The sequence below is a fragment of the Sylvia atricapilla genome, chromosome 8 (assembly GCF_009819655.1).
Source record: "Sylvia atricapilla isolate bSylAtr1 chromosome 8, bSylAtr1.pri, whole genome shotgun sequence".
Taxonomy (NCBI): domain Eukaryota; kingdom Metazoa; phylum Chordata; class Aves; order Passeriformes; family Sylviidae; genus Sylvia; species Sylvia atricapilla.
This window is the reverse complement of record NC_089147.1, coordinates 4,316,143-4,341,893: the sequence shown is the minus strand read 5'-3', so window position 1 is coordinate 4,341,893 and position 25,751 is coordinate 4,316,143. Positions and strand designations below refer to the sequence as shown.

Genomic DNA, 25,751 nt, shown 5'->3' with positions numbered 1-25,751 from the left:
GGTGGTGGTCGTGATGTCACGGGGCGGGCGCAAAAATGGCGGCGGCGGCGGGAGCTTGGCTGAGGGGCTGCGCGAAGGTGACGCCTCAGGGCGGGATAAGAGCGAGGGGAATGGGGACGAGGGAACGCCACACCGTGTCCTGCTGGGCTGTCGTAGCCTGCCGGTGTTGGGTGGGGGTCTCTGGCTCGGGGGCTCGGAGCTGTCAGGGGGCAGGGGCAGCTCTGCGAGCCCTGGGGGGTGGTGGGGGAAAGTCCTTTTCTCCTCCTGCCCTGTGAATCTGTGTGTGAAGGGGCGGCGCTGGGTAAGTTCGGCTAAGAAAAGTTCTTGCAAGTCTTACGAAATGGTTGTGAGGAGGCGGCGCCGTCGTGGCCACTGAGGCGCTTTGAGGTCTCCTTTAGTTCTCTGTCGGCAAAAGGTTTTTCCTCAGAGGGTGCTGGCACTGTCCAGGCGCCCCGATGGGATTGTTGAGGTGTCTGTGCAGGACCAGCAGCTGCACTGGATGATCCTGTGCGTCCCTTTCAATTCGGAATAGTCTTTGTTTTTATTGAACACACTTGTGGCGCTGGAGGTGTGATCAAGACGTGCAGAGGCCCCGTGGTTTTACCGCACATCCCTTGGCTGTGCACGGTGAAATGTGCTGGCCTGGCACCTTCTCATGCAGCTCAGGGGTGTGTTGTGGCTCTGGAAATAAATCGAAATAAAGAAAACCAACCCCAGAAATTAAGGGAAGCTTCCTATTGGGAAACTTCTCTGCTGGGAAATAGGAGCTGTGTGGAAACCAGCTGGGATGGATACAGGGATAGAAGTCACCAAGGCAAGCAAAGTGAGCGGAGGAAAACATTGCTTTGGGTTTTTCCTGGTTAAATCTTAATGCTGCTGCCAGGTCCAGCATTAAAAACTTGGTTTTGATTGTAAAACAAACAGAAGGAAACCAGGAGAACTGATCTCTTAAAGAGCTGAGGTGGAGGTAATGATTGAAATAAACAAAAAAGTCGATGTTGTCAGCAACCAATTCTCAAAAGCATTTATTTAGTAGGGCAAGCAGTCTGAATCCTGTAGCAGCATAAATCCTACCTGCAGAAGAAGAGTAGGGAAAAAAGGCAAGGAAGCAGCAGCCAAGGATTTAACTAATGCACATGCTCTTTAAATAACTGCCTGGAATTAGTGATACCACATGGCCTCTAAGAAAAAAAAAAGCTGCACAATAATGTAGTGATTTGATTATTTATTAAGTTTTTAAATCTAAATGTTGAACTAAAACATAATTTCCACACTGGGCTCTTACTCCTCTGGTGCAGCCGTGAGTTGCTGCTGTGTGTGGCTGTTGCCAGCATTAATCCCATCCCTTGGATACAGCCCACTGGTTCTACAGCTTTTCAAGGTGACCTTTTTGGGAATATTTAAAATATTCCTTTGCTCTTGCAGCACCATTTCAGTCGTGTCTCAAACAAGTGTTTCCCAGAGCATGGTTGATAATGAGCTTGGTAAATGTCTGAACCTTTGTTTCCCCTGCTGTGGTTGGACATCTTTCCCTGCCACTCTCGGGGAAAGTGGTGGGAAGAAGGGAAAGCCTGAGCTGGTTTCAGGAGAGGGAATGCCAGATTGCTGTGAGGATGCTGAGGCCCTGGCACAGGGTGCACAGAGACTCCATCTTTGGCCACCCCATCCCTGGAAGTGTCCAAAGCCAGCTTGGACAGGGCTTGGAGCAACCTGGGCTAGTGGAAAGTGTCCCTGCCCATGGCAGAGGCTGTAAGTGGATGAGCTTTGATATCCCTTCCAACCCAAACTACTCTATCATTTTTTGCTTTATATTCCCAGTGATTCACCTTATTTATGCCATATGGAGGAAAACACTCTTTTCTTTGTACTTGGGAATGAAGCAGTGGAAGGAGCAGGAAGTGTGAGGGGTTTGTAGCCCTGTCACTGCTCAGAGAGAAGCAGGAGTTAAATAGAAATGTGCGTGTGTGTACTCAGGTTTTTCCTTCTCAGACCTTGCCAAGGGCAGGCTTACACAGGTGGGTGTTTGCACACCTGGGTGTCAGGTGACCCCAGCAAATAATCCATGCCTGGCTGGCTGCTCCCAGCACATAGTTGCCTGGGGTTTAATCTGTATTAAAACAATGTTTTTCTTTATTTTGTGAAGACCCACAGTGACTCCAGGAACTCCATCATCATTTGAAAGTGTTGCAGCTAGTGCTGACCATCCAGTTATATTCATAATTTACCCCTACTTACCAGTAGTTTTATGTCACCAGGAGTGTTGAAGGTGAATAAACACTGAATGTTCACAGCAATATTTATTTTCTCTATTACCACTTCTGAGTGTTTATTGCTGTTGTTGGGTTTCATTTTGTGCACAGCTGTTTGTCCCAAAAATCAGACTTTCCTTATCACAGTGGACTTTTGCTTCTTGTCTCCAGAAGAGTTCATGGATGTGTTCTATACATCAGTTCTTCAGCCAGGGAGATGACAAGTGTTGAAAGCCAACATGAAAGAAGGGGAATTATGAGAAGGATCAAAGGAATTTTTACTTCCTGACCCCAGAGTTTCTGCTGGTTTTTGAGGAATGCTGCTAGCACAGTGTGCACTGTGGAATTGCCCTGTGTTCTGTGAGCTGAACAGGCGCCTGCTGAGGGCACAGCCAGTCTGTTCCTCACTCTGGGGTTAGGAATGAGTGCTGCCAAAACTGTGTGTTGGCAGACACGTGTTTTCATAGCCCTCATGGCACAGCTGTGTCTCTCCTGGGGGTTTCTGTCAGCAGTTGTCGTGGTGAGACATTTGTGTCTCCACACTTGAGACTGACATAGCACAAGTGGCAGAAATCTGGGGCAAGGATCAGATCTGTGGGCATCAGCCCCAGAGTTTGGGGAGCTCTGAGAGCAGAGCCATTCTTCTGTCCTGATTCTGAGACACAGTCAAACTGTGCTGCTTTTCAGGAATACGTTTTAGCTACTGCTGGCCCGTTACTTTTTGAGCCAGATCCTTTGTGCCAACTTCCTTTAAAATCCTAGGAAATTAATCTGTGTTTGGAAAGCATATTGGCCTTCACACCAAGCTTACCTTTTTAAAGCCTGCTATGAGGTAATCATGTCTTTGAACACAAAAGTTTTTAGGTCTCTGAGGGACAAAGCTGTCCCATTATCTGTGTCCTCACAGTCACTGTGTGTAGCTTCCTCCCAAAAGCCACTGTTCTGTTCATTTTTGTGACTTTTGCCACATACTCATAATACTATTCCTCATTGTTAAATGCTCAGCCTTTGCTCTTTTGGTTGATATCCAATGCTTCTTGAAACCATTGTTTTATATTGTGAACAAATGGGGAGGATAAGCATAAATCACTTAGTTTTAGTTCCTTCCCAAGCTTTTAAAATAAATGAACGAAACAAGACACATAAATTATTAGTTACACTATCAACATACTGACTGTGGGGTTTTAACTGTGTGGAAATTAACTGTACAGAAGAATTCAAATACCTGGCCTTTGTCTACAAAATGTGTGCTCATTCTGAAAATCATTAGGTGGTGGATAAGAATTCAGTTTGAACACAGAAATCCACAGTGCAGTTAGAAGTTAGACCCTTTCACAGTAAAATACCAGTAATCCACATAAGGGGTGTCAGATTGCTTTAGAAACAAGAGTTGTTGATGCATAGAAAATCAGGGAGAAAGCTGAAGTCAGTCATTAAAGTTCACAGGCCTGTAAAAGTCATTGTATGTGTATTTTATATTTACTCTTATCATATTTGTTAGTCAAAGTATTAATTCCATTGAAATATACACTCACCACTCTGAATATTGCAGTAGACTTGCAAAATCATGTATAAAAATAAATACTGCCAGCAAGGTTGATTTGCTGTAAACACTAAAATTGACCAAAAGAGTGTTGCTGCATACTTTGTAGAATAACCTTGTGTTAGTAAATTCCAGAAAAAATCTGTTTCACGTTAAAAGAAAAGTAATTAAAGGTAATTTAGTAATTTAGGACACTTTCAGGGGAGGGAGAAGTTATATTTTCTCAAAAATTTTCCATCTGAACATTAGATAAAGTTGTATTTCCTACTCATTTACTGAATAAAAGCACTGAGTAAAGTTATATATTGCTGTCTGCATACAAATCTAACTGTTTGCATGTTCTGTATTTGTTGCCAACAGCTGAGAAGACACATGCCAGCACACTTGGCTCCTTGGAGGGTTTCTCCCTGTGTTTTCAGATCCTCCAAATCAGAGCTCCAACCAAATCTAGCCAGTGATGGACTTGTCTGTGCTCCACTTCAAACGTTCACTGAAGAGGAGGCCATGCTGAAAGACATGGGTAGCTATCATCTCTGGAGTTAAAATTCAGAAATGTTTTAAGCAAAAGGGATATTTTAGGGATATTTAAGTAAAAGGGATTATTAAAATTTTGTTTTCATTATTTATTTCTACTCAAATATTCCGATTTTTGGGCTGAGTTGTGCTTTATGCCTTGTGTTGCTTGGGCCACTTAACTTTCCTGGGAGAGTCAGAACACATGCATGGCCTGTCAGAAGCACCACATTCATGTTCTATTGATCCCCAAGGAGACTCTTGGAATATTTACAGGTTTTCTTTCTTCTCTTCATTGCAGTGTCCAAATTTGCCCAGGAAAAAGTTGCACCTTTCGTGCAAAAAATGGACGAGAAGGCGAAAATGGAAGACTCCATCGTGCAGGGATTGTTTGAACAAGGGGTCTGCACACTTTAACATAAGCTTCTGTTTGGAAAGTGACATCATTTCATGAGTCTCTAACTGTGCCTTGTTCAGATTTTTAGATGAAAAAATGGAGGGTTATAATGGACATGAACTAATCATTAAAACTTTTGGAGTTGTCAATCTCATGACAATCTTTATAGCATTATCACTCTTCATTTTTTACTGTAATTTTTTTTCCATCTTTCCCATACCACATACTTCACCTTATCTTTTAGCTCCTTGTCTTCCCTCCCTCACTTTTTTGTAGTTGAATAAGCATAATTGGATGCTGGACAGGCCATGACTCCAGGTGTTGATGGAGAAGAGAACCAGGAGTCCTGTGTGCCTTACTGGGCAGCCATGAGGACATATATTGCCAAAATCCTACTGTTCATTCCTGGATTCAATTTTAGCCTTTCCAGCTATCAGGACAAAAAAAAATTTATATATTTGCACCTTTACCATTTCAGCTGATGAGTATTGAGCTTGGGGAGGAATATGGAGGAACTGGAGCTTCATTTTTTTCAATCATATTGGCAGTGGAAGAATTGGCCAAAGTTGATCCAGCCGTGGCTCTTGTGTGTGAACTCCAAAACACTCTAACAAATAAGTTGTTTACCACCTATGGAACAGAAGAACAAAAGAGAACTTACCTGCCCAGGGTGTCTAAAGATACAGTGAGTCCAAGTCTTACTTTACTTAACTATTAAAAAGATATTATTATTTAGTAATGTTAGTGGGGCTGGTTTTTTCAGTGACTAATGTGTATCTACAGCTCTGGAGAATGTGTGTGAACTTTGAAACACTGGTTAGAGCTGAGCTCTGTGGAGATATAGATACATCCTGTCATCAGTAGCTGAGGTAAAAGTGGAAAGGCACTTATTAGTTTCATTAAAAATTAATTTACTGTGGAAAAGAACTGTAAAGCAGTTGACTTTGAGAGATGTGTAATTACACAGTGTTTCTATTCTTAATCTCCATAGCTGAAACTCAGTTCCTTTAATGCAGGAGGTTAAAATGTTTGAATTTAAGAGACTTGTGTTGGCTTCTAAGTATTTTCCTTGTAGGATTTATTTATATTTGTGGAAATTAAATTGGCTTTTTCCGTTCTCTTGACAGCTAGGGAGTTTCTGTCTTTCAGAGGCTGGGTCTGGCAGTGATGCTTTTTCCTTGAAGACTCGAGCTGAAAAGAAAGGAGACTACTACATTATCAATGGCTCCAAGATGTGGATTAGCTTAGCAGAAGATGCAGGAGTTTTCTTTGTCATGGCAAATACAGACCCATCCTTAGTAAGTTGCTGCAGAATTCTTGCTAGTGTCAGCTGCTGATACATGAAACTGTGGATTTTATTATTTATGATCTGATGTTAGAGGTTAATACTCTGTGCACCTTTTCCTAGCTGACTGCAAACCTTTAAAATATTTCCCAGCAAAACTTGAGAAGCTGATGAGCAATTTAATGAACTCCTCCAGCCAGGGAAAATAAAAATGTCAGGATCATGGTTGCTTAGATGAAGAGCACAGCACTGGTGCTGTTCTGAGTAACAGTACTCACTTCTTACTTCTGACTTAGCTGGCAAGTTCCTGTTGTTAAAAGGCAAAATGGAAAACTAAAAAGAGTTCTACAGTAAAGTATGTCCAGTTAAAAGTATGAATATGCAGATATAAGGTTTGTCCCCTAGATGTAGGTAGTAGGTTTTGAGGAATATTAGTATGAAAAGCAGGTTTTGATCATTTTTAACTCCCCCCAGGGCTACAGAGGGATTACATGCTTCATAGTGGATCGGAACACAGAGGGGCTGCAGGTGGGGAAAAAGGAGGACAAGCTGGGAATCAGAGCATGTTCCACCTGCCCAGTCACCTTTGACAACGTGAAGGTATTGTAAGTTCAGCATAATTTGTGTACAACTGGAGCTGACCACACATAGAGAAAGAGTATTAACTAAATCTCCTATTTTTTTTCCCTTGGACACACTGATTGTTGGGCATATTAACATTTTCCTTCCACAGAAGTCTAGAGAGGGGTTGGATTTCTTAAATTTTGATGTAGATTGTTTCACTCATCAGTTTATAGCCACGTGAATCTGGGAATGCTCTAATCAGGTGTCCTAGGAACCAAATTGTGGTTTGTGTTTTATGCCTTCACTTATGAGGAACAATTGATAAAACCTGTGAACCCTTTTAGGAGTTGTAAAGCAGAATAGAACAGGAATGATTGAGTGGTTTTATTTTTTAGGTTCCTGAGAGCAATATCCTGGGACAAGTTGGACAAGGCTATAAGTATGCCATTGGAATGCTCAATACTGGCAGGATAGGGATTGCTGCACAGGTGGGTGATGTGGTTCATTACTGAGCTCAGCAAGGAAAGAATTTAAGTTGGGATTGAAATTTGTGGAATATTTGAAGCTGTTTAGAAAATACTTGATTAAAAGCTCATGTGCCACTAGATGTCACTGTTCCCGTAGCAAAGATACAGTGAAGGTGGGAAGTGCTAGTGGGAAAATTCTCCTGGGGTGACATAAGCAATAGACTTAAAAAACATTAAATGGCATTTAGCTTGTCTTTGGTCGTTAACTTATTGCTGCTGAATTATGTCCACGTTCTTGTCTTCCACTACGAAAATTTATTTTACAAAGCAAACTAACTTTGGAAAATTTAACACACTCAAATGTATAATATTAATGCTTCCAGCTGGAATTGTATGGGGCTGGCAAGTGCTAACCGATGTTTTCCCAACAACTTATTTTTAAAAGTCAACTTATTTTTATAACAAATGTGATTTTCTCTAGCAGAACTGTTCCAGTTCATTGTTGTGTTTGAAAATTGCACTGTATGGCATCTTAGGGGAGAATATTTGCTGACCTTGGAGTTATTTCAAAATGCTGTATTTTGCTGTAAAGTCAATTTGGATTTCAGATTGCTGCTGATCTCACTGAAATCAGGTTCAGCCCCAGAATAAAATTACTTGTGATAAATTTTTATATTTTTAATTTACTTTAGAAAGTAATCTTTTCTTTGTTTATACTTTGTTGTGCAGTATTTCTGTACTACAAATCTCCTTTTTCTTTTGCCTTGGTTTGCACAAGATCAGAAGAAATCATCTTCATGAAATTGAGATTTTCCACATGGCAATACCCTGTGTGCTGATAATTGGGCAGGCTTTTCCATCTTTTCTAAAGATTACCTCTGATTAAACTTTGTCTGATGTGGCATTTAAAAAGGGCTGTGGGCCCCATTGTTCCCAGAGATATAAATAATATAAAGGCACTGGCAGTAAAATACATGGTCTGGATTTTACTCTTAATTACTCCAAGTTACACCTTAATTAAAAGTTAAGGTCAGGTAGTTGTTATATCTTAGTTACTGCTTTCTTGGCACCTTCAAATTAAGAGAAATGGACTTGACAAGAAGAGCAGCTCTAAAGCCCTGTGGTATTGAGTTTAGTTTTGCAGTAGTAATCGTTTTAAAAGATAATGAAGATCTTATAAAATGTAATTGTGGCTTTGAAAACAGTTTCAGATGGTTTTAGTGCAAGGCAGCTGCAATATTATTACAGGTGCTGGAGTTGATGTACTTCGTTCTTATAATTTGAGAAATCTGGGGTTGATTAGCAGCACACTGCAGTATTTTCTTTTATTGTTTCCCTATGTATCATTTCTTTTCTGTTATACATCATTAAAGGTAGTTTTTCTAAGAGCTGCCTGATGTGAGACTTAACTGCTTCTTCCTTTGTGGAAAGACAAAATTGATCTAAATTTTTCTACTGTTGTTCTGCAGAGTTGGAAGATGGTGCAAGCAATGCTATCTCTCCTTCCACTCCACTAAGTTTCTAACTTCTGAAATAAATTGCTAATTCTGGCTATTCAGTCTGGTGTCCTCTAGAAAATGAGAAATTCTTTTGATTATGAAAATAGTTTTGATTAATCATTCAGATTATTTTTCCTTTAATAGGATTTATAGATCTTCAGTTTACAGTCATTTTCTTGAGCAATTACAAATTCTCCCAAAAAACACTTAATATTTTTGCCATTGCAGTTGACCCATAAGTTTTGTTCAAAAAATGAGTGGCAGTGTTTTCACAAATACTTGCCTATGGTGAGAAATGGGCATATAATAAGTTTGTTCCTCAAACTTTTATTTATTATGACTCACCTCAGTCTGTCTGATAACTGTAAAATTCTGACTCCTGGGATACTCCATAGAAATTTTAGCAATATGTAGGTAGGAAAAAAACCAACTTTTCTCCTGGATATCAACCTGCCTGACCAGAAGATGACCAATTATTATAATTTCCATTAGGTGCGTTGAAGTAATCAATTTTTTCTGTCCATATCTTTATTTTTCCTTACAGATGTTGGGACTAGCCCAGGGGTGTTTTGACCGTACAGTTCCCTACACAAAGGAGAGAGTCCAGTTCGGGAAAACTGTCTTTGATTTCCAGGTACTTGTTCATGGGATGTTTCCTCCAAGAAAGAACAGTGCCCATAATAAACAGTAAAATTAGTGTTATGATTTGCATAATTCACATTCCACTTCATTTCTTGTCTCTCCTCAATATTTGAGTAGAATTTTTCAAAACAAATTCTGGGTGAACGTTCATCTGTCACATAAAATTCATCAGTTCAGTGCTGTGTTCCTTTGCAGGTGCCACACAAATAATTTAAAACTTAAAAATATTATTGACATGTTCCTTTTGCTTGATAACTTATTGACATTCCATGAAAATAATACATGTGGAACTCCCTTCTGTTTTTAATATCACACTGTACTGAATGTGCTCCAGTTTTTATAGCCTTTCATGAGGTGTAGAGGCAGGGCTTTTTTTGGACACACTAGAAATGATAAAAAGACGAGGAAAACTGACTGAATTATTAGATTTCCTGTGTTGTACAAAGACATTTAGTTTTCATTATAATATCTGTTTCTTGCAGCGAAGAAGACTCTTTGTTGCAAAAATGATGTATAGTTTAATAAGGAAGATACATAATTGTAATTACTATAGTAATTTTCTTGTTAAAAGAAACCTACATCTCAGCTGAAGAGAAGGAACATTAGCACTACTCATAATTTATGCAAATTTTAGGAAGCACTCATAGATGCCTAGGAAATGATTGGAACTACGTCTTTTGAATGGGAAATGGAATTTCTAATTGCCAAATCATTTTGGTATTTTGACCTGCCTATATATTTCTGCAAGTCTGAGGGAACAGTGTTAATGTTCTAATAAGATGAAAGATTTCATTGTGTTTTAGACTACTAAATGTTCATTTTCCATGATGATAATATTTAGGTGTTCTTAAATAAACCCATTCTTCTGTAATACCATTCAGATGTGAGCTCCATCACCTCTTTCCTTCCCCTTGAATCCATTCCTCACTCATGTCCTCTGTAGCTTTAAGCTGCTTCTAAATCTTGTCTTGTGCCTCTGGGACAAGGAAAGGAGTTGTCACCTTGCTGGTTCTCCACTTTATTCAAGAAATCCTTGTTTACAAGTCTTCCTTGGTGGAGCTCATTAGGGAACCAGACCTGTTTTTGTCTCAGTGAGCAGCTGCAGAGTGAAAACAGCTCTGAGTTCCTCATGTCTCTGTAATCCCAAGCAGGATGTTAAGATTTGGATCAAATTTTCCTTTATATTCCTGGGTTTAAATAGAGAACCCTCTGTCCAACCAGTCAGGCAAAGAGAACCCCAGTGCTCCTGAATCCAAGAACAGGAAAAGGGGAAATAGGACTGCAGTTCCTGAGAGCATTTCAGCGCCCCACTTTTCCCACGCAGAAGGAACACAGAATTAACTTCCCACCTGGGCTTCATATTTTGATTTCAGAGTGCAGGTGCATTCTGTGGTGAGCAGAATGGTTGTTGCTGGGAGCTGCAGCGGGGCTGTGGCTGTGTGTGAGTGCTGTGGTGCTGTTGCAGGGGATGCAGCACCAGATTGCCCAGGTGGCCACGCAGCTGGAGGCAGCCCGGCTGCTGACCTACAACGCGGCGCGGCTGGCGGAGGCGGGCAGGCCGGCCATCAAGGAGGCCAGCATGGCCAAGTACTTCACTGCTGAGGTACCTGCAGCTCCCTCTCTCCTCTCTCCTGCTGCTCCTGCTTCTTCTGTGACCCAGGGTGTGGCTTGTAATTCGTCTTCCCTGTGAAATCTCTGCATGTACTTTTATGCCACATCCCTGGAGGTGTCCAAGGCCAAGTTGGATGAGCCTTGGAGCAACCTGGGCTGGTGGAAGGTGACCCTGCCCATGGCAGGGGGGTTGGAATGAGATGAGTTTTAAGATCCCCTCCAACCCAAACCGTTCTGTGTTTCTCAGTCTGTGCACAGAATCTAAAGTCCTCAAACAATAAGCTGCTCATGCCCCTAAATAAAATTTTAAAAACCAACCAATGGCACTAAAAGAGGAAAGTGAATTAATACTTCCACTTATCTAGAAAGATTTAATTTTCTCAGAAATCTTATTGTGGTCTGAGAAATGACACTGTGAAGAGTTCATTTGTGACCATTTCAGCTCTGCTGGTCACATCTGCGAGTCTCAAAATGACTCAGAACTGGATGAATTCTTCCTCTTTGCAATTGCTGTCTTGCATACCACTGCTGGTCTTTTGCAGAGAGCAGCATAGACACTGTTGCTGTAACAGTTAGTGAACTCCTGATGTCCTCTGATTTATGTAATTGTTATTCTAAAATGGCTTGCTGAATATGAATACCACAATACCCATCCTTCTTCCCTCCTGTTCTAGTGGCTGCTTTATTCCCTGGTTTGGTATTAATTAGGTACAAAATATGAATTTTATATTTTATATTCAACTGTCATGCAGTTGAATCCTGTAACTCTGAAACTCTCCTCATAGGTTGCAACACTGACAACCAGTAAATGTATTGAATGGATGGGAGGTGTTGGATTCACCAAAAATTACCCAATAGAGAAGTACTACCGTGACTGCAAGATAGGTGAGTGACACTTTCCTACCAAGTAGCTCTTGCAGCTTTAATGCTATTAAAGTTTGAGGAAGAAGGGCTGGCTTTTTTCCTTGAGACTATCAACACTAATTCACAGGCTCAGATATAAAACTTTAGGTATGAATGTATGGACATGCAAGGATAGTTTAAATATTCATTTGAAACCAACAAAGTACAGACACAAACACTGTGTCCCGTTCTATTAGGAACATTTCTGTAAAAAAATGAAGAATTGAGAAGACCTTCATTGGCTTTAAGATCTGGATCCATGTGGAGTTTTCCTTTCAAAGCTTTTGTCTTTATCAGAATAGTCCTTGGACACAGCAGTTTGATATTTTTAACAATATTACCCTTTGTCTTTTATTATAATAGCATTTGGAACTTCTTCTTTTTTGTTGGCTATTTAAGAATTACTTTTCAGGAAAATGTCTTTGCATTATGTGGTGCCAGCCAAAAAAACCTGCTTTAATCATTAAAGATAATGAAATATGAACATTTATAATATTATATAAATAATTATAACTCTATGCTAGTACTTGTACAGTAAAGCTTCATTTCATAATTGTAAAGGTTCTGACTGGACTTTAGGATGGTATTTTGGTCTCTCTTAAAAAATTCACTGTGGGTTTAGAGTCTACTAATTTATTTTCTTCTGATTTCAGGTACAATATATGAAGGAACTTCAAATATCCAGTTGAGCACAATTGCAAAATTCTTAGCACAGGAGTACTGAAACCATCAGGACTTTCTTGATGCTATATGAAAATTATTTACCTGAACACTGATTGTGAATTACCCATTTATTTGTAATTACAGAAGGCATTGATGACATCATAAATGAGAATACATCACAGTGAAATCGTAGGGAAAACCCAGGGGAGCAGGAGAGTGAGCAATTCATGTGAAATCATGAATTCCACATTCAAATCCAAACTTCTTTCTGCCTGAGAGGCTTCCAAGCCCGGGATTTGTCTCCTTTAGGGCATGCCAGCAGTTCATCTCCACTTGGAGATTTCCAAGTGCAAACAAAGGAATCCAAATCCCTGGCATTTCTGTTCATCCACCTGGAAGAAGGGACTCTCCATGTGCAGCAGAGCTGGTGTGTGGAGTGGAGCTGCACTTGGGATGTGCTGCCTGCATTAGCATGGGGTGCAAAGAGAGGGAAGTGATGGTTTCCTCTCTCCCAGGTGGAGCTGCTGTAATTGGAGTCATTTTTCTAGCAGCCCTCAGTGTGTTCTTAAGGATATCTTTGTAATTAAGCCCTTGCAGCCCCAATTTGTACTCCTGAAAGTACAAAGTGGATAATATCCACCTCCCTTTCCAGCCTTCTCAGCTGTTAAGGGTTTTAATCTAAGAGCCTATTTATAGTTCTCCTTTCATAAAAGGTTGAGTTGAAATCTTTCTGAAATGGGGTTAAAAAAGCTCTGGTAGTTCTGCAAAAGGACAGATACAAGCTGGGTAATGGGAGTGCTGTGATGCTCCCTCACTGTGGCCTTTCCACATTCAGTGCATTTTACAAACTTTAAAGGGAGGCACTGTTAATTTGCAGCCTAGAATTCCTTGCTCCTGGAAGTTAGGGGTTCTCTAGCACAGTTTTTCCCTTTTTTTAAGAGAGAAGAAAGGGCAGGGGGTTGGGAAGTATTTGATTTTTTTATTTGTCTCTGTTTACTCTAAAATTAGACATTTTATTTACAGCAGAAACCTCTTCAGTGCTGGAGAGCTAATTAACTAATAATCAAGAGACAGGAAGCTTAATATATGAAAAATCATCCTAATTGCTGTAATTGGCAATCTGTTTCAAGTGTTTTGGGGAGGGAAGGATTGGTTTTCTGGTTTGGGCTGACTTAGAAGAATCTCATTTTTAAAGCTTGCCTTTCACTGATGATTCACTCTGAGTGGAGCTTAGAACATTATAGGCTGAGACTCCCAGAGGATTTCCTAGCAAAACCAGGGCAAGTGACACTTAACAAGTGGGATTTGTAAAACAAGCAGTGCCTTAGACAAAGAAACAAGCAAGGATGAAAAGCACTATGAAGAAGTTCTCTGACTTCAAAGGGAAGTAACTGCTTTAGTGCATTAATCCCTCTATGTACACGCTCTGCCTGTTAATGGGCAAAGAATTACTGTGGTGATTATCCTTATGCCAATAGAAAAACCCCTCCCACATCAGTTTGATCGAGAGCTTTGAGATTTTTCAAAAACACAAGAGTAGGAAGGTAGACCAGATGGTTTCTGAAGTTTTCTTCTAGCAATATTGTTATTTATCATTATCATTATTAATACATTTCAGATTTGCTTGCAGGCTTTCTTTCTGGTGGATTGAAACAGCTGGGGAAATTTAGATTAGAATTAAGACTACAGACACCACGACATTTAACTACAGTTATTCTACTCCACACAGCCTATCTGTGAATCTAAAACAATCATAACCACACTGCAAAATGCTTGAGTTAATGTTGATTACTGGGCTGAGTTGTGCCAAGGTGAGGCGGCCTTGGCTGCTGAGGTTTAATCTGCTTTGCTCACATGAGTGTCCACAGAAAACAAGGTTTGGTTTTGGCTGTGATCTCCTGGTTTGAGACACTCTCAGCTTGGCATCTGCAGTTTTGTGTGAGACTGAGGCAATACTTAACTGATTCAATGCAGTGCCAGAAGCAAACCCTTTGTGGAGGAAAGTGCAGAGCTCTTTGAAGGACTGTTAAGAGCTGGATAGCCAGGATTATGTAAAAGGACTCTCCCTTTGTGTAGAACTGTCAGGTATCCATTTGAAAAAATAACCAGGGGAAAAATGAGATTAATGTGATTCCTCACAGTCTGATATGGGATGCCTGAGTCCGGGAAACAACCTGAACATCCTCATCAGCTATTCAACAGCAGCTGATGAGCTTCTTTTCTCAAAAAAAGCAAGGTCAAGCCTTTAACTAATGTTACATCTGTAAATATTTCATGTCTTTGTTATGTATGCTGTATTTTGTACACAGTTTTGAAAGAAATAAATAATGTATTGTATTTGTATATGAAATTCTGTGGAGGAATATGTGCACAAATCAATTACAATCCCTGAGTAAATTTCCTTGTTGTTTTAAGAGGACAGGTACCTGTGTGGAGAGCATTGGCTGCTCTGGTCACTGATTCTGGGGAGAGTTAACTTGGAGAGTCACAGAATGGTTTGGGTTGAAGGGATCTTAAATCCCACCCCTGCCATGGGCAGGACACCTTCCACTATCCCAAGGTGCTCCAAACCCTGTCCAACCTGGCATTATTCCCTCCCCTCAGTCCTGATCCCATTGCTGCTCTGAACTCACCTGTTTGGTTAGGAAGGAGAAGTGCTGTGCTGTTGTCCAGGAGCTGCTTAGAGCTGCCTGTGCTCACCAGCCCTTGTTCTGGGCTGGGCCAGGCATTTTTGGGTGGTCATAAATGGCAATTCGACATGTGGCACTGTGGGCACAGGCTGCAGAGCTGGCGTGGGCAATGCCGGGAGCCTTTCTGAGCTTTGAAGCTGCTTTATGTACTCAATATGTATTTTATTAGTGACTTTTCACCTTTTTTGCCCTTAGCCCATCCAGTCTGTTGTCCTGGAACAGCAACCTCAGTATCAAATGTTGCATATGAGTGTCTCTGGTTAGAAGAAAAGACCTGTATTGGGAATGTATTAAAAAGTGCCTGAATTTTGTTTCTGGCATGATAGAATGCTGATCTTGTGTATCAGTTCATGATTCTCTAATAATCTGTCATTTAAAATTGTTACTAGATCTTGCAGGTTTTGTACCAGGAGAGAATGACTGAGTCATGTCAGGTTTCTCTAGATCTGTTCTGGTTGGTGATCAAGGCAGATTGGCACAGAAGGGTTTAATCACTACTTGGGATATACTCAAATACAACATTTTATATCATCTTTTCTATGCTGTTGTTCTTTCTTTCGTATTTTCTTTTCCCCGTGTAAAGATTGTGTTAGAAAAGGCTTACATGAACTGCGGAGTTGTTGTTCTTTGGGAGCCTTTTGCTATGTAAAGACTTTCCTAATTAACATGTAATTGCACTTCCACTTGAAAATCTTTTGGTGAGAGACACATTTCAAGTTCTTCTACCAAGCTAAGCTCGACTGGAAGCCAAATCTGCTTTGAAAGCAGCTGTCTGACTTCCCTGAGCTGGTGCTGGATACACAAAAGCTGAAAAAATGCTTTTCCTCAGCCCCAGAATGTATTCAGGACAACTAGAAATAACCAGTGTGTTCCCTAATAGCTTGTTTAATGTTCAAAGGAACACACAGTGTACACTGTAACATTTTTTCCTGATGAAATATTTTGAAATATAAATCAAAAATATGTGCAGTCTCACTAGACAGTAATAGCATTTTTATATATTTTATCTTTCAAGATCATTTGGATTTACATCTTTCTGAAACTATTCTCTCTCTCTCAGTAACTGTGGAGCTGCTAACGCTGGAGGACTTAGGGAAACTAAAAAAAAGTCAAGTTTTTAGTGACTTTTTTAGTGAGGGTAAAGAGGGGCTGTTTGCTGCCTTTGGTCAGGAACATTTGGCCAAGTGTCAAGCAATGACCCAGCCCTCAGTGGAACAGAACAATTTCCTGATCATCCTTCTCATCACATTAAGTTTGCCACAACTGTCTTCGATGTTTTTGGCCTGAATTGTTTTCAAGGACACTCTGTAAAATTCTTCTGTTCCCTATTTTGCATCCTAAATATGCAAATTAAATGCAAATTTTTCATTATAAGCAGAGCAGGTTTAATTTAATACTGTGTTGCTGAGGTTTTCTGCTTTTGTTTAGATCATACCCAAAGACATGATAATTACATGTTTGACATTAGCTTCTCTGCACACTTTTTGGCTTTCTGTAGAAGAAATTTGCTAAACTGACATAAAAAATAATCCAGGAGTAATTAAAAAAATAAAACTTAAGGTTCTGGAGGCATACTTAAATAGTGAAAAGCTCCAAAGAACTTGTTTGGTCAGTGGAGCTGCTGAAGATAGAGTTCATCCTCTCAATCTGGTCTGTCTAACCAGGCTTTAGAAGGAAAATAATTTTCTTGGTTTTTAATTGCAGCAGTGCCTACATTTGATTGATAAGGCAGGTTATTTTGACTGTTGTTTGAATAATAAAAACTGGATTCAGCTGGATATTTGTCATAAAATACATTTGAGTGCCATGCAGGGTGGTTCACAGTTTCCGAGGACCAAAGGAAGGTGCAGCAACAGATCCTCCATTTAATGCTGGGAGAATTTTAGCTCTCCTGTACTTGGACTTCAGTGATCCAATTTGCAGAGATAAACAATTCCCTGGCAGTAATGCAGCTTGCCATTATTTAATAATTATTTAAAATGTGCCCTGTTACCCTTGTGTAAGAATCTGGGCTGCAGGGGAGTGCTGCTTGTGCTCTGATTTTTCAGGGGCTGACACAGCACTGGGTTAAAGCACCCGATGGTCTGGTGTCTCAGACTGTTCTAATTTAATAGCAAACCTTCCCTATCCTGCTGCTTCTATTTAGAAGTGTCCAAAAATCTTTTTTTCTTTTTTTTTTTTTTTTCCAACTGTAAAAGCCTTCTGGCACTAAATTACATCTACTCCTTGACTGAAACATATCTGCTCTATGCTAACCTCATTATCCAGGAATGATTTCTAGAAGAGGAAGTGAAGAATAATTAAATCATTCCTAACTGAAGGAAATGCTTCGCAGAACTATGCAAATTCCAATTTGGCCAAGATGCTGTGGTTTCAGATTCTATTTCTGGGAAGGGCACAGGGAGAAACAGTTATTTTTGGAGTCGTGGGCAGCTAGGTTCTGGCTGCAGTTTTTTCTCTTACCTTGAGCTGGGAGTGGGCTGGGACATCCCTGCTGAGGAGGGAGCACAGTTCCTGCCACCGCCCTCCTCAGTGCCTGTCCTGCTCTGAGTGCTGCTCCATTAAAGTTGTCCCCCTTGCTGCAGGTGTCACCTGCTTTGGTTGGTGCTGACTGAGACCCTGAACTGGGGGATTTTCCTACAAAATCCTGCCTCAGCCCCCACCTGAAACAGTGACCTTGCTGTCAACACAGCAAAGCTGTGAGGGGACAGACACTTCCCCCACTTAGCCTGGGATACAGTGCCTGGAATAAAATCAGGATTGGATTTTGGAGGTTAAAGATGAGCTTGCAGTGTGTGTGCTCAGCCTGGGGGAGCCCTCACGGGGCTCTGCGCTCATCTCTTTGGGTTTTCACGTTTTTCCACCTGCAAATATCACTCTTGCAAAGCTTAAGGCAAAAAGAGGGTAAAAATCCCCTTCACAGCTAGCCCTTTTTGTGTGGGAATGTTTGCAAATATATTAGTGATGTGTAATTGATTTATTAATTGGGGAAAATACAATTAGCGTACTGGAAGAACGGCTTTTCAGTGCTCCACAACTTTGGTCTTTCATGGAATCAGATTGCTGAAATGAGTTATGCATTGAAGAAATCCACTTAGAATTAAGAACATATGTTCTACTTTTCCAGCTTTGCCTTTAAAAGTTGCATATTGTAATAATGGAGTGTAAAGAGTAAACTTCAGTGATTTGCAAAAGGCACCAGCCTTGTGCCTTTTCCAAACTGGTTGATTTATGTGCTGTTTGCTGTTTTTGAGAACACAAAACAATTAATTCATGTGTGAAAAGAACAGTGAATTAATCCTGGAGAGCCCTGGAGCCTTTAAAGACCTGAATCATCTGTTGAGCTCGTTTAAAACTTGCATAAGAAATTAATGTAGAATAAAGCCCTTTAATTTGAAAAGTGCATCTATAGTAGGTGTCCCTAGGATATCTTCTGGATCATTATTCAGAAAGGTTAAGGAGGACTTTATTTTTTTCCTTTCTTTCTTTCTTTCTTTTTTTCCCCCTTATATTCAGTATGTATTTTCCAGTTTGCAGCTCAACGTGGTGCATTTCAACTTATAAAGAGGCAGAGATTTTAAAAAGAAACGGGGAGCTTTTTATTCACCTTCCACTTAATTTCCTTGCTGCCTTGCCAGTCCCAGCTTAATGAATGTAATTGCTACCTTTGATGAAAATACTATTATCAAGATCACACATTACATTGGAAAACAGTTTTTCTTTAAACACAGCTACTGCAGTCTCTAATTATGCATGTAACAAGTGGCTCCTGAACAAAAGAGCATGTTGTCTACAATTGCTAGGAATTGGAGCAAGGCAAATTTGAACAAAGAACAGATTAGATTTGCTCCATGCTCCACAAAGCCCATTCCCCTGATTAATTTCCTGCAAAAACTAAAACAATTCTCTCTTAAAAGAAACTAACCCTCATCCCCAGAATGATCCATATGCCATTTGTGTCAATCTATATGATGATAATGGCTACAGATTTAAATTATTAACTACTAGGTGTAGTAAAATAGGAAAGCTCTTTTATAAACTTACCTTTTCATATGTAAATAAGCAGTACAAGGACTTAAGGAACAAAAACCTGACTTTTCTGTGGAAACCAGGAGCAAGAAAGCACCCAGTAACTGAAAGTCTGAATTGTGCATGTATAATCCAATTATTTTGTCAGTTTACTCTGTGCTCTGTGTTCTGCACAGGCAGTGCAGCAGGACAACCAGGTCTCCCAATGTCCTGTTGGGCTTTCCAAGGATGACACATTTGAGGGCTGATTTCCTTTTTTCCATTTGAGGGGAGTTCTTCTGAAAAGGCTTTCATTTAATTCTCAAAACGAATCAGTTTGTCAACAGACTTTAATGAGTCAAAACCAGATTTAGAGACGTATTTTGCTATTATTCCATGGGAAAGCAGGTAAAATTTTGAATTAGAACTTGCCCTCTGATAAAATCCTGCAATACGGATTGAATTGTTTTTTGGTGTTTCTAACACAAGGAATTAGTCACAGCAGTTTAGAACACAGTGTTATTTTTCATTCCTACTGGTGTTGATTCAGGATCCCTAGCTGTGGCACATAGGATGCGTATAAACCACAGTCAGGTGGGTAAATGCCAAAAAACCAAAGAATTCTGCTCCAAGGTGTTCACAAGCTGGGTTAGGACTGGGTGAGGACTAACACAAACCAGGATTTAAACTATTTTTAAAGGAAAATTGGTGAACTTCTCTCCTGAGAGGAAATAATAGCAGGCACGGTGGGTTTGGTGGCAGCAGTGGCAAAGTGAGGTGTGTGCAACAGCAGCCTGATGCTTTTCCCTGCACAAGAGCTGCCAGTCTTTGTATCCTCCAAATGTTACTGCAGAGATCCCAGGGACAATCCTGCTCCTGTCATTTATCCCTCCCAGGCCCAAAAGGTGCTTTTTTTGCAGGTTATCACAGTTCTTCCCAGTTCACATTACTTGTAGTCATATAAAATCTTAAAAATCTACCCTACAGATCAGAAAAAAAAAATCCAAAACCAAAACCCCTCCTAATTTTAGATGTGGATAGAATTAATCAAGATGTAATTATGGCATCAAATGAAATTACTTCTGAACATAAAATCCTTCTTCACCATCTTTAGGAAACCGAATAAAAGAAAATGTAAGACATTTCTTAGAAATGAAAACAATTTCTGTTTTTAGACAGGTTTTTTTTGAGTGTTCCAGATACTGTGGGTCTTCTGATGATGGGATATTAGAGAGCCCACACTGGTGGGAAAAAAATGAATGAGAACAACCCCATGTTTCTGAGGCTTCTGGCTGCAAATATCTGTGACAAAACAGAGCAGCCCTATAATTACTACCTGGGGAAGCTGGAGAACAAAACCAATATATTCACAAAGTCCAGAATAATTTGTGGTTTAGTTCCTTGTCTCTCCTCAAACAAGCTGAAAGTAATCTCATGAGTCTGGGGCAGCACCTTCGTGTACCTTTCTGAGAAAGTGTCAGGGTGTGAGTTTTTCTCCTTGGAGAGACAAATCCATTGTGCAGCTCTTGTTTTAATGCAGTATTCGCTGAAACACACAGTGAAAAAAGCTGGCTGGGGAGCTTGGCAATATTCCAGTGGCACTTGGAACATTTATCCCTTCATCACACTGTCCCCGCTTGGGTCTCACATCAGCCAAATGCAGAAGCTTAGCACAGCTCCTGGTGTAACCCACAAGTCCGTAAGTGTTTTTCCAAGTGTGATATAGCACCTAACAGTGCATTTTTTTTAGCATAGCCATTATCTGGAATAAACATTAATTCACAAACCTCCCTATGGCCCCTGGTGCAGGGGCTGTGTGGGGACACCACAGATTTCTCGGGGGTCTGATGGACCTGACTCCTGTGGAGAATTGCTTATTTTGCATAGGTAGATCAACCAGAAACTGAAAACTCCAGCCTTGAAGGCTGCACATGGTGCTACAGGGAATGAAAAGGAACCAGCTCCAGACCCTGGGCAAGCTCTGGTTTCTGTGCAGAGCCCTCCTTGGTCAGAGGGAAGTGCTGCTCGCTCCCTCCCTTTGCACAGCAACACAACATTCATGCTGATCACAAACTGGGATTTAATTATTGCCAGCCAGTGGTGGGGCAGGGTGGGAAGAGTAAATAGTAGACCAAAGAGGAGGATAAAGAACTGAAAAGGAGAAGGCATTACTGAGGCTTTACCCACCTCCATCTCCTTCCCTTCTCCATCCACCTCTTAACACAACACAGAGCAGGGGGCAGATCTTGTGTCCACATTTAAATAATCCCAGTGCAAATAATGTGTTTGCTTTTAAACAATCCCAGTGGAGGTGCAAAAGGGAAAGAGTCAGTGCAGAGCCACAGGGAATTCTTTCCTCAGCTATGCTGGAGCTGAGCACGGGTCAGCTCAGTGCACCTCTGCTGGCACACAGGGGCCGTTTGTCTCAGGCTCTTCTCTATCCAGATGTATGATCCAGAGAGAAGGAAAAAGGAGTTGAGGTTTAAGCTCTTATCACTAAAGTGAGTCTCCTTCTACATTAAAAAACTATCCAGACATTGTAACAGGAATGGGTTCAGTTCTTATGTCATAAATTTGTGTGTGTAGAAAAAAGACTTATTGGCGAATTTAGCAGTATTTTTCGTTGAACTGGCAGTTGCTAACCATTACACCAGTATTTATTTGATTCTTAAAGAGCACAAAAGCATGGACTACAAATAAAGAAGATGGAGTAATAGCTTTTGACTGGACCACTAGCTTTAAACTTGAAATGAAGTGTCCAGTTTTGAGTTACTGTGTCCAAATGCCATTTGTACAGTTTGAAAAGTGGGGGCATTTTTCCAGCTTGTCACTGTTAGCTGTAGTTCATTCCAGTGAATGATATCACTGAAGGAGCAGTTGTTCTGCTATAAGTACTTCACTCATGACTGGAATGTATTAAATGTATTAATCTGTGCCTGAGAGTGTAATTTAGGGAAGCCCTACATTTGACACATTCTTGTACATCCTTATTTTATTGCCTTATCCTGCAGGTAACAATGTCTCAAAAGCAAAGGGACGGGATGAAGTTAAAATTACATGTCACCAAATATTATATGCACTTTTTGCCGCTCATTTCGCTGTCAGAATTACGGATTTTCAACAACATTAGTTTAAATATGTTTATGACTTGATTTACACCTCTGATGTCAAAATAAAATGCCAGGCAGGAACTCAAGGTTTCTAATGAGCTGGGAGGTGAGATGAAGCCATGAGGGGAATGTCCCCAGCCTCAGAGCTCCATCTTTCATGACAAAACTCTGTCGCAGCCAGCGCCTGGGCCAAGCAAAGATAAAACGCGAGGGTTGAGTTATCCTGGAGAGTATTTGTCAAACCTGCTTTAAGCCAGCGGAATAAAAATGTATTTTTGTGGCAAGGTTAGGCTTTATGTCAACTAAGTGAACCCGTAAAGCATTTATAGCCACCTCGTGACTATTGCCTGTCATAAATTTGAAACACTCTTAATCCGTAGGTGCGTAATTTCGAGGCACTCGAGGCACTCTCACCAGCTTCCACGTAATTATCTCCCCTTTTGCTGGGGGAAATTAGGGATGGGCATGATTAGCGCTGACAAACAGCATTTTCTGTGTGCACCTGTGAGGAGGAGCACAGGGCTGGCTGCCCAAACCAGGTGTGGTGTGGGAGCCCTGGCTGCTGCAGGTGCCTCTGCTGAGGGGATCAGCCCCGGCTCTGAGGAAATTAAAGAGGTTTGAGTGGCTGGATTGAAAGCCCAGCCCTGGTGAGAGTGCTGTGAACCATCCCACTGCCCCTTCCTTCGCGGGCTGCGGAGAGCGTTCAATGACCGGCACATCCCTAATTTATGCTCAGCCAGAATTTCCCCGGAAAAGCTGAATCTTGTGCTGACATCCACGTGTTCCCCTCGTACACATTCCAAAATAACCACCCCAGGCTGCCAACAGCTTCGGGAAAGCCTTTGGTGGCGAGGTGCCCCCGCTCCACCTGCAGGCACGGTCAGCTGGCAGCGATGGGGATGATGGAGGAGATGGGACCAGAGCCTGAACCCCGACCTTTATCGATCCGGCCACCTCTGCCCAGCTGAGCAACTGCAGCCCAGGCAGCTGAAAAGGAATTTAAAAAGGCGCCCGTCCTCCCTGCGCGGCCCTCCCTGCCATTAATAACGTTTTCATCCGTGACAGTGATAAACACGCGCGACTTGAGGGGAGTTTATTAAGGTCAGTCCATAAATAAAAATTAAAATTTAAAAAAATGGGTTTACACAGATGAACAGATGGATGAATAGAGTGATTGGTAAAACAATAAATATGAAAATAGACAGATGGATGAAGTATCTGGCGGTGATTCTCGAAAGGCCCAATGCCTCAAACGCTGGCAGTGTTGTACCAGACCCTTCTCTCCTCTCTGATAAAAAGCAGATTTAATAAAGCTGCTGCAGAACTTATACATTTCGGGGATCTATGGCCTGACTAATATTTTGTCATTTAATGCCTATTCTCCAGCCTGATAAAAAGGATTGCAGCCATTTCTCTGTGTCAGGTGTATAACTGAGTGCTACTAAAATTTAAATGTCTCATCTGTCCTTGGATCTAAATACAGATGGCCTTAAACCTCCGAGTTTTTCTTAATGCAGGATGGTATACAACACCCTGCCTGACTTCTTTTATCATTCTCAAAAAGACAGAGATTTCTATCTTGGTGGAATTCAGGCTAGCGCTGCAAATATACAAGCAAATATTCTTCTTCACTTCCAAACTCTGAATATCATTTAGAGAAATAAAGCCAAAAAGCCCAATAGCACATCAGCTGAGGAATTCTGGCATATCTTTATGCTTTATAAAATCCAAAATTTCCTTGGGAAGCACTTAACGCCTGGCTATCATGCCAGTTAAATTACAGATTTTATCCTTAGCTGGGCATTATTTAAAAGTGATGAGGAACGGGCAGAGGAGGAAAGTTCATTGCAATTCCATGTGATCTTTGTTTCTGTGCTGGCTCTGCAGGCAGCTGAGCTGGAGCTGGAGGAGGCATCATTTGGGGAAACTCTGTGCAATCCTTAAGAGTAAACACTCGGCTTGGATTCAAGGCTTTGAGTTTGCAGCATCTAAAAGAACCTTAATTGTGGCCCCTGATTAAATATTCCAAAGCAGTTGCCTCAATCACTGTGACTATTGATCCTTGATTAGCCCTTTAGTCCCCCATAGCCACGCACGCATTGCCTTGCACCCTGCACAGCCACGTGCAGCATTTTTTGCTGCAAACAAAGATTTTGAGGGCAGAACTTGAGCTCAGGACTCATCCAGCCCAAGCTGGCCATCAGTTTCCAGGGAGAGCAGGTGCCTAAGTGAAATGGATGGGAAGAGAAGGCGCCCGAGTCTCTGCATGGTTTGATCCTCAGGAAGCGATTCAGCCCCGTAATGAAGAGGTGACGGGGCACAAAACCACTGTTAGTTAAATCCAGGTGTAAATGGAATGAACCAGGAGTATTGCAGGTCCCTAATGAACAATCAGAGAAGTGGTTAGGATGGCACAGAGCAGCTGTAGGGCTTAAAAAGCAGCAACAGTTGGGGGAATGATGGCTCACAGCCAGTTGTCGAACAGATCTGAATGGCAGATTGGAGAGGAGGCAGAAATCCTTCTGTCACCATCCCCATCCAGCCTGGGACTGAGCTGGCCATAAACTGGCACAGCGGGTCGTGGTGTAGGGGCTCTGTGCCCCATGGGCTCACCAGGCCACCAGCAAGGCTCCTGCTGCTCACTGGGAGCACAGAGCAGCCTGGGAGCCTGGCCACCAAAACCAGCAGCTGCAGGGTCTCCACAGCCAGCAAGTCTCCAAATCTGCTTCCAGATAGAGGAGAGTGAGCAATTTCACCATCCCTGGAGTTAGAAAGTATTTTTTTTAAGAAGAATGTTGTGTTGTTTGGTGCTGGGATTCTGCTCAGCAAAGCTGGAGTCGAGGCCGTGGCAATGACAATTGGTAAAAATAAAAAGGATGCTTTTCAGGCTCTCTCTTGCAGCCTCTCTCTTGCAGTCTCTCTTGCAGCATGTCTTTGCTTCCCTATAAGATTCCTGGGACGTTTTAGAAAGGCTCCTCCAAAATTGTGACTGCAGTTGAGGAGTTTCAGAAGATTTCCTGGTGCTGCCACTGCCTTGGTGACCCTGAAACAGAGCAGGTGAGTAGGAGTGAGCAGTGGGAAGAGCACATAGCAGACCTTTGGTGGGTTTGTTTCTTTTTGAAAGTTAGCATAATAATCAAAGTTTCATATGTCAGGAATGTTTTCTTGCTGTGCAATGCCCTGGAAAACGCCCTTTCTTCCATTTTTGCCATTCTGCTTTGTCACCTGCACTTGTACCCAGGTGGGATTTGAGGCAGAAGCTGTGGCTGTGACCATGACTCAGGGTGTGAGGCTGCTGGTGGAGTGAGCTGGGTCTGCGCCTGAAAATGGGACCACACGTCCTAGTAGCACTTCCACCCTATTGTCTGGATAATCCCGATCCTCTGCAGTCAGCTCCTGCCCCTCCTGCTGCCTTCCTCCCCCTGTCTGAGGATGTATGTCTGACTGCCACTCTTGGGTGAAAGAGACTTTCACAGATGTTTTCTGGAAAGGAATTTCACAGTTAACCCCACAAATGCTCCACATGCCTGTATTTTCACTTGGACAAAACTCTTGCTGCAGGAAGGGACATTACCAGTTCATCCATCTTTAACCTCTTTTGCCAATC

At 41.5% G+C, this 25,751-nt stretch overlaps 1 protein-coding gene across 1 annotated transcript; it reads left to right on the top strand.

Annotated features, from left to right (window-relative positions):
* Nucleotides 1-5: 5 nt before the first annotated feature.
* ACADSB (acyl-CoA dehydrogenase short/branched chain) lies at nucleotides 6-15,564 on the top strand. The gene is made up of 11 exons (XM_066323452.1): nucleotides 6-77; nucleotides 4,153-4,312; nucleotides 4,607-4,707; nucleotides 5,181-5,387; nucleotides 5,830-6,000; nucleotides 6,462-6,587; nucleotides 6,947-7,039; nucleotides 9,062-9,151; nucleotides 10,625-10,762; nucleotides 11,556-11,655; nucleotides 12,327-15,564. Exons 1-11 carry the CDS (start codon nucleotides 36-38, stop codon nucleotides 12,395-12,397), a joined length of 1,299 nt encoding a protein of 432 aa, XP_066179549.1. The 5' UTR covers nucleotides 6-35; the 3' UTR covers nucleotides 12,398-15,564.
* Nucleotides 15,565-25,751: the final 10,187 nt, after the last annotated feature.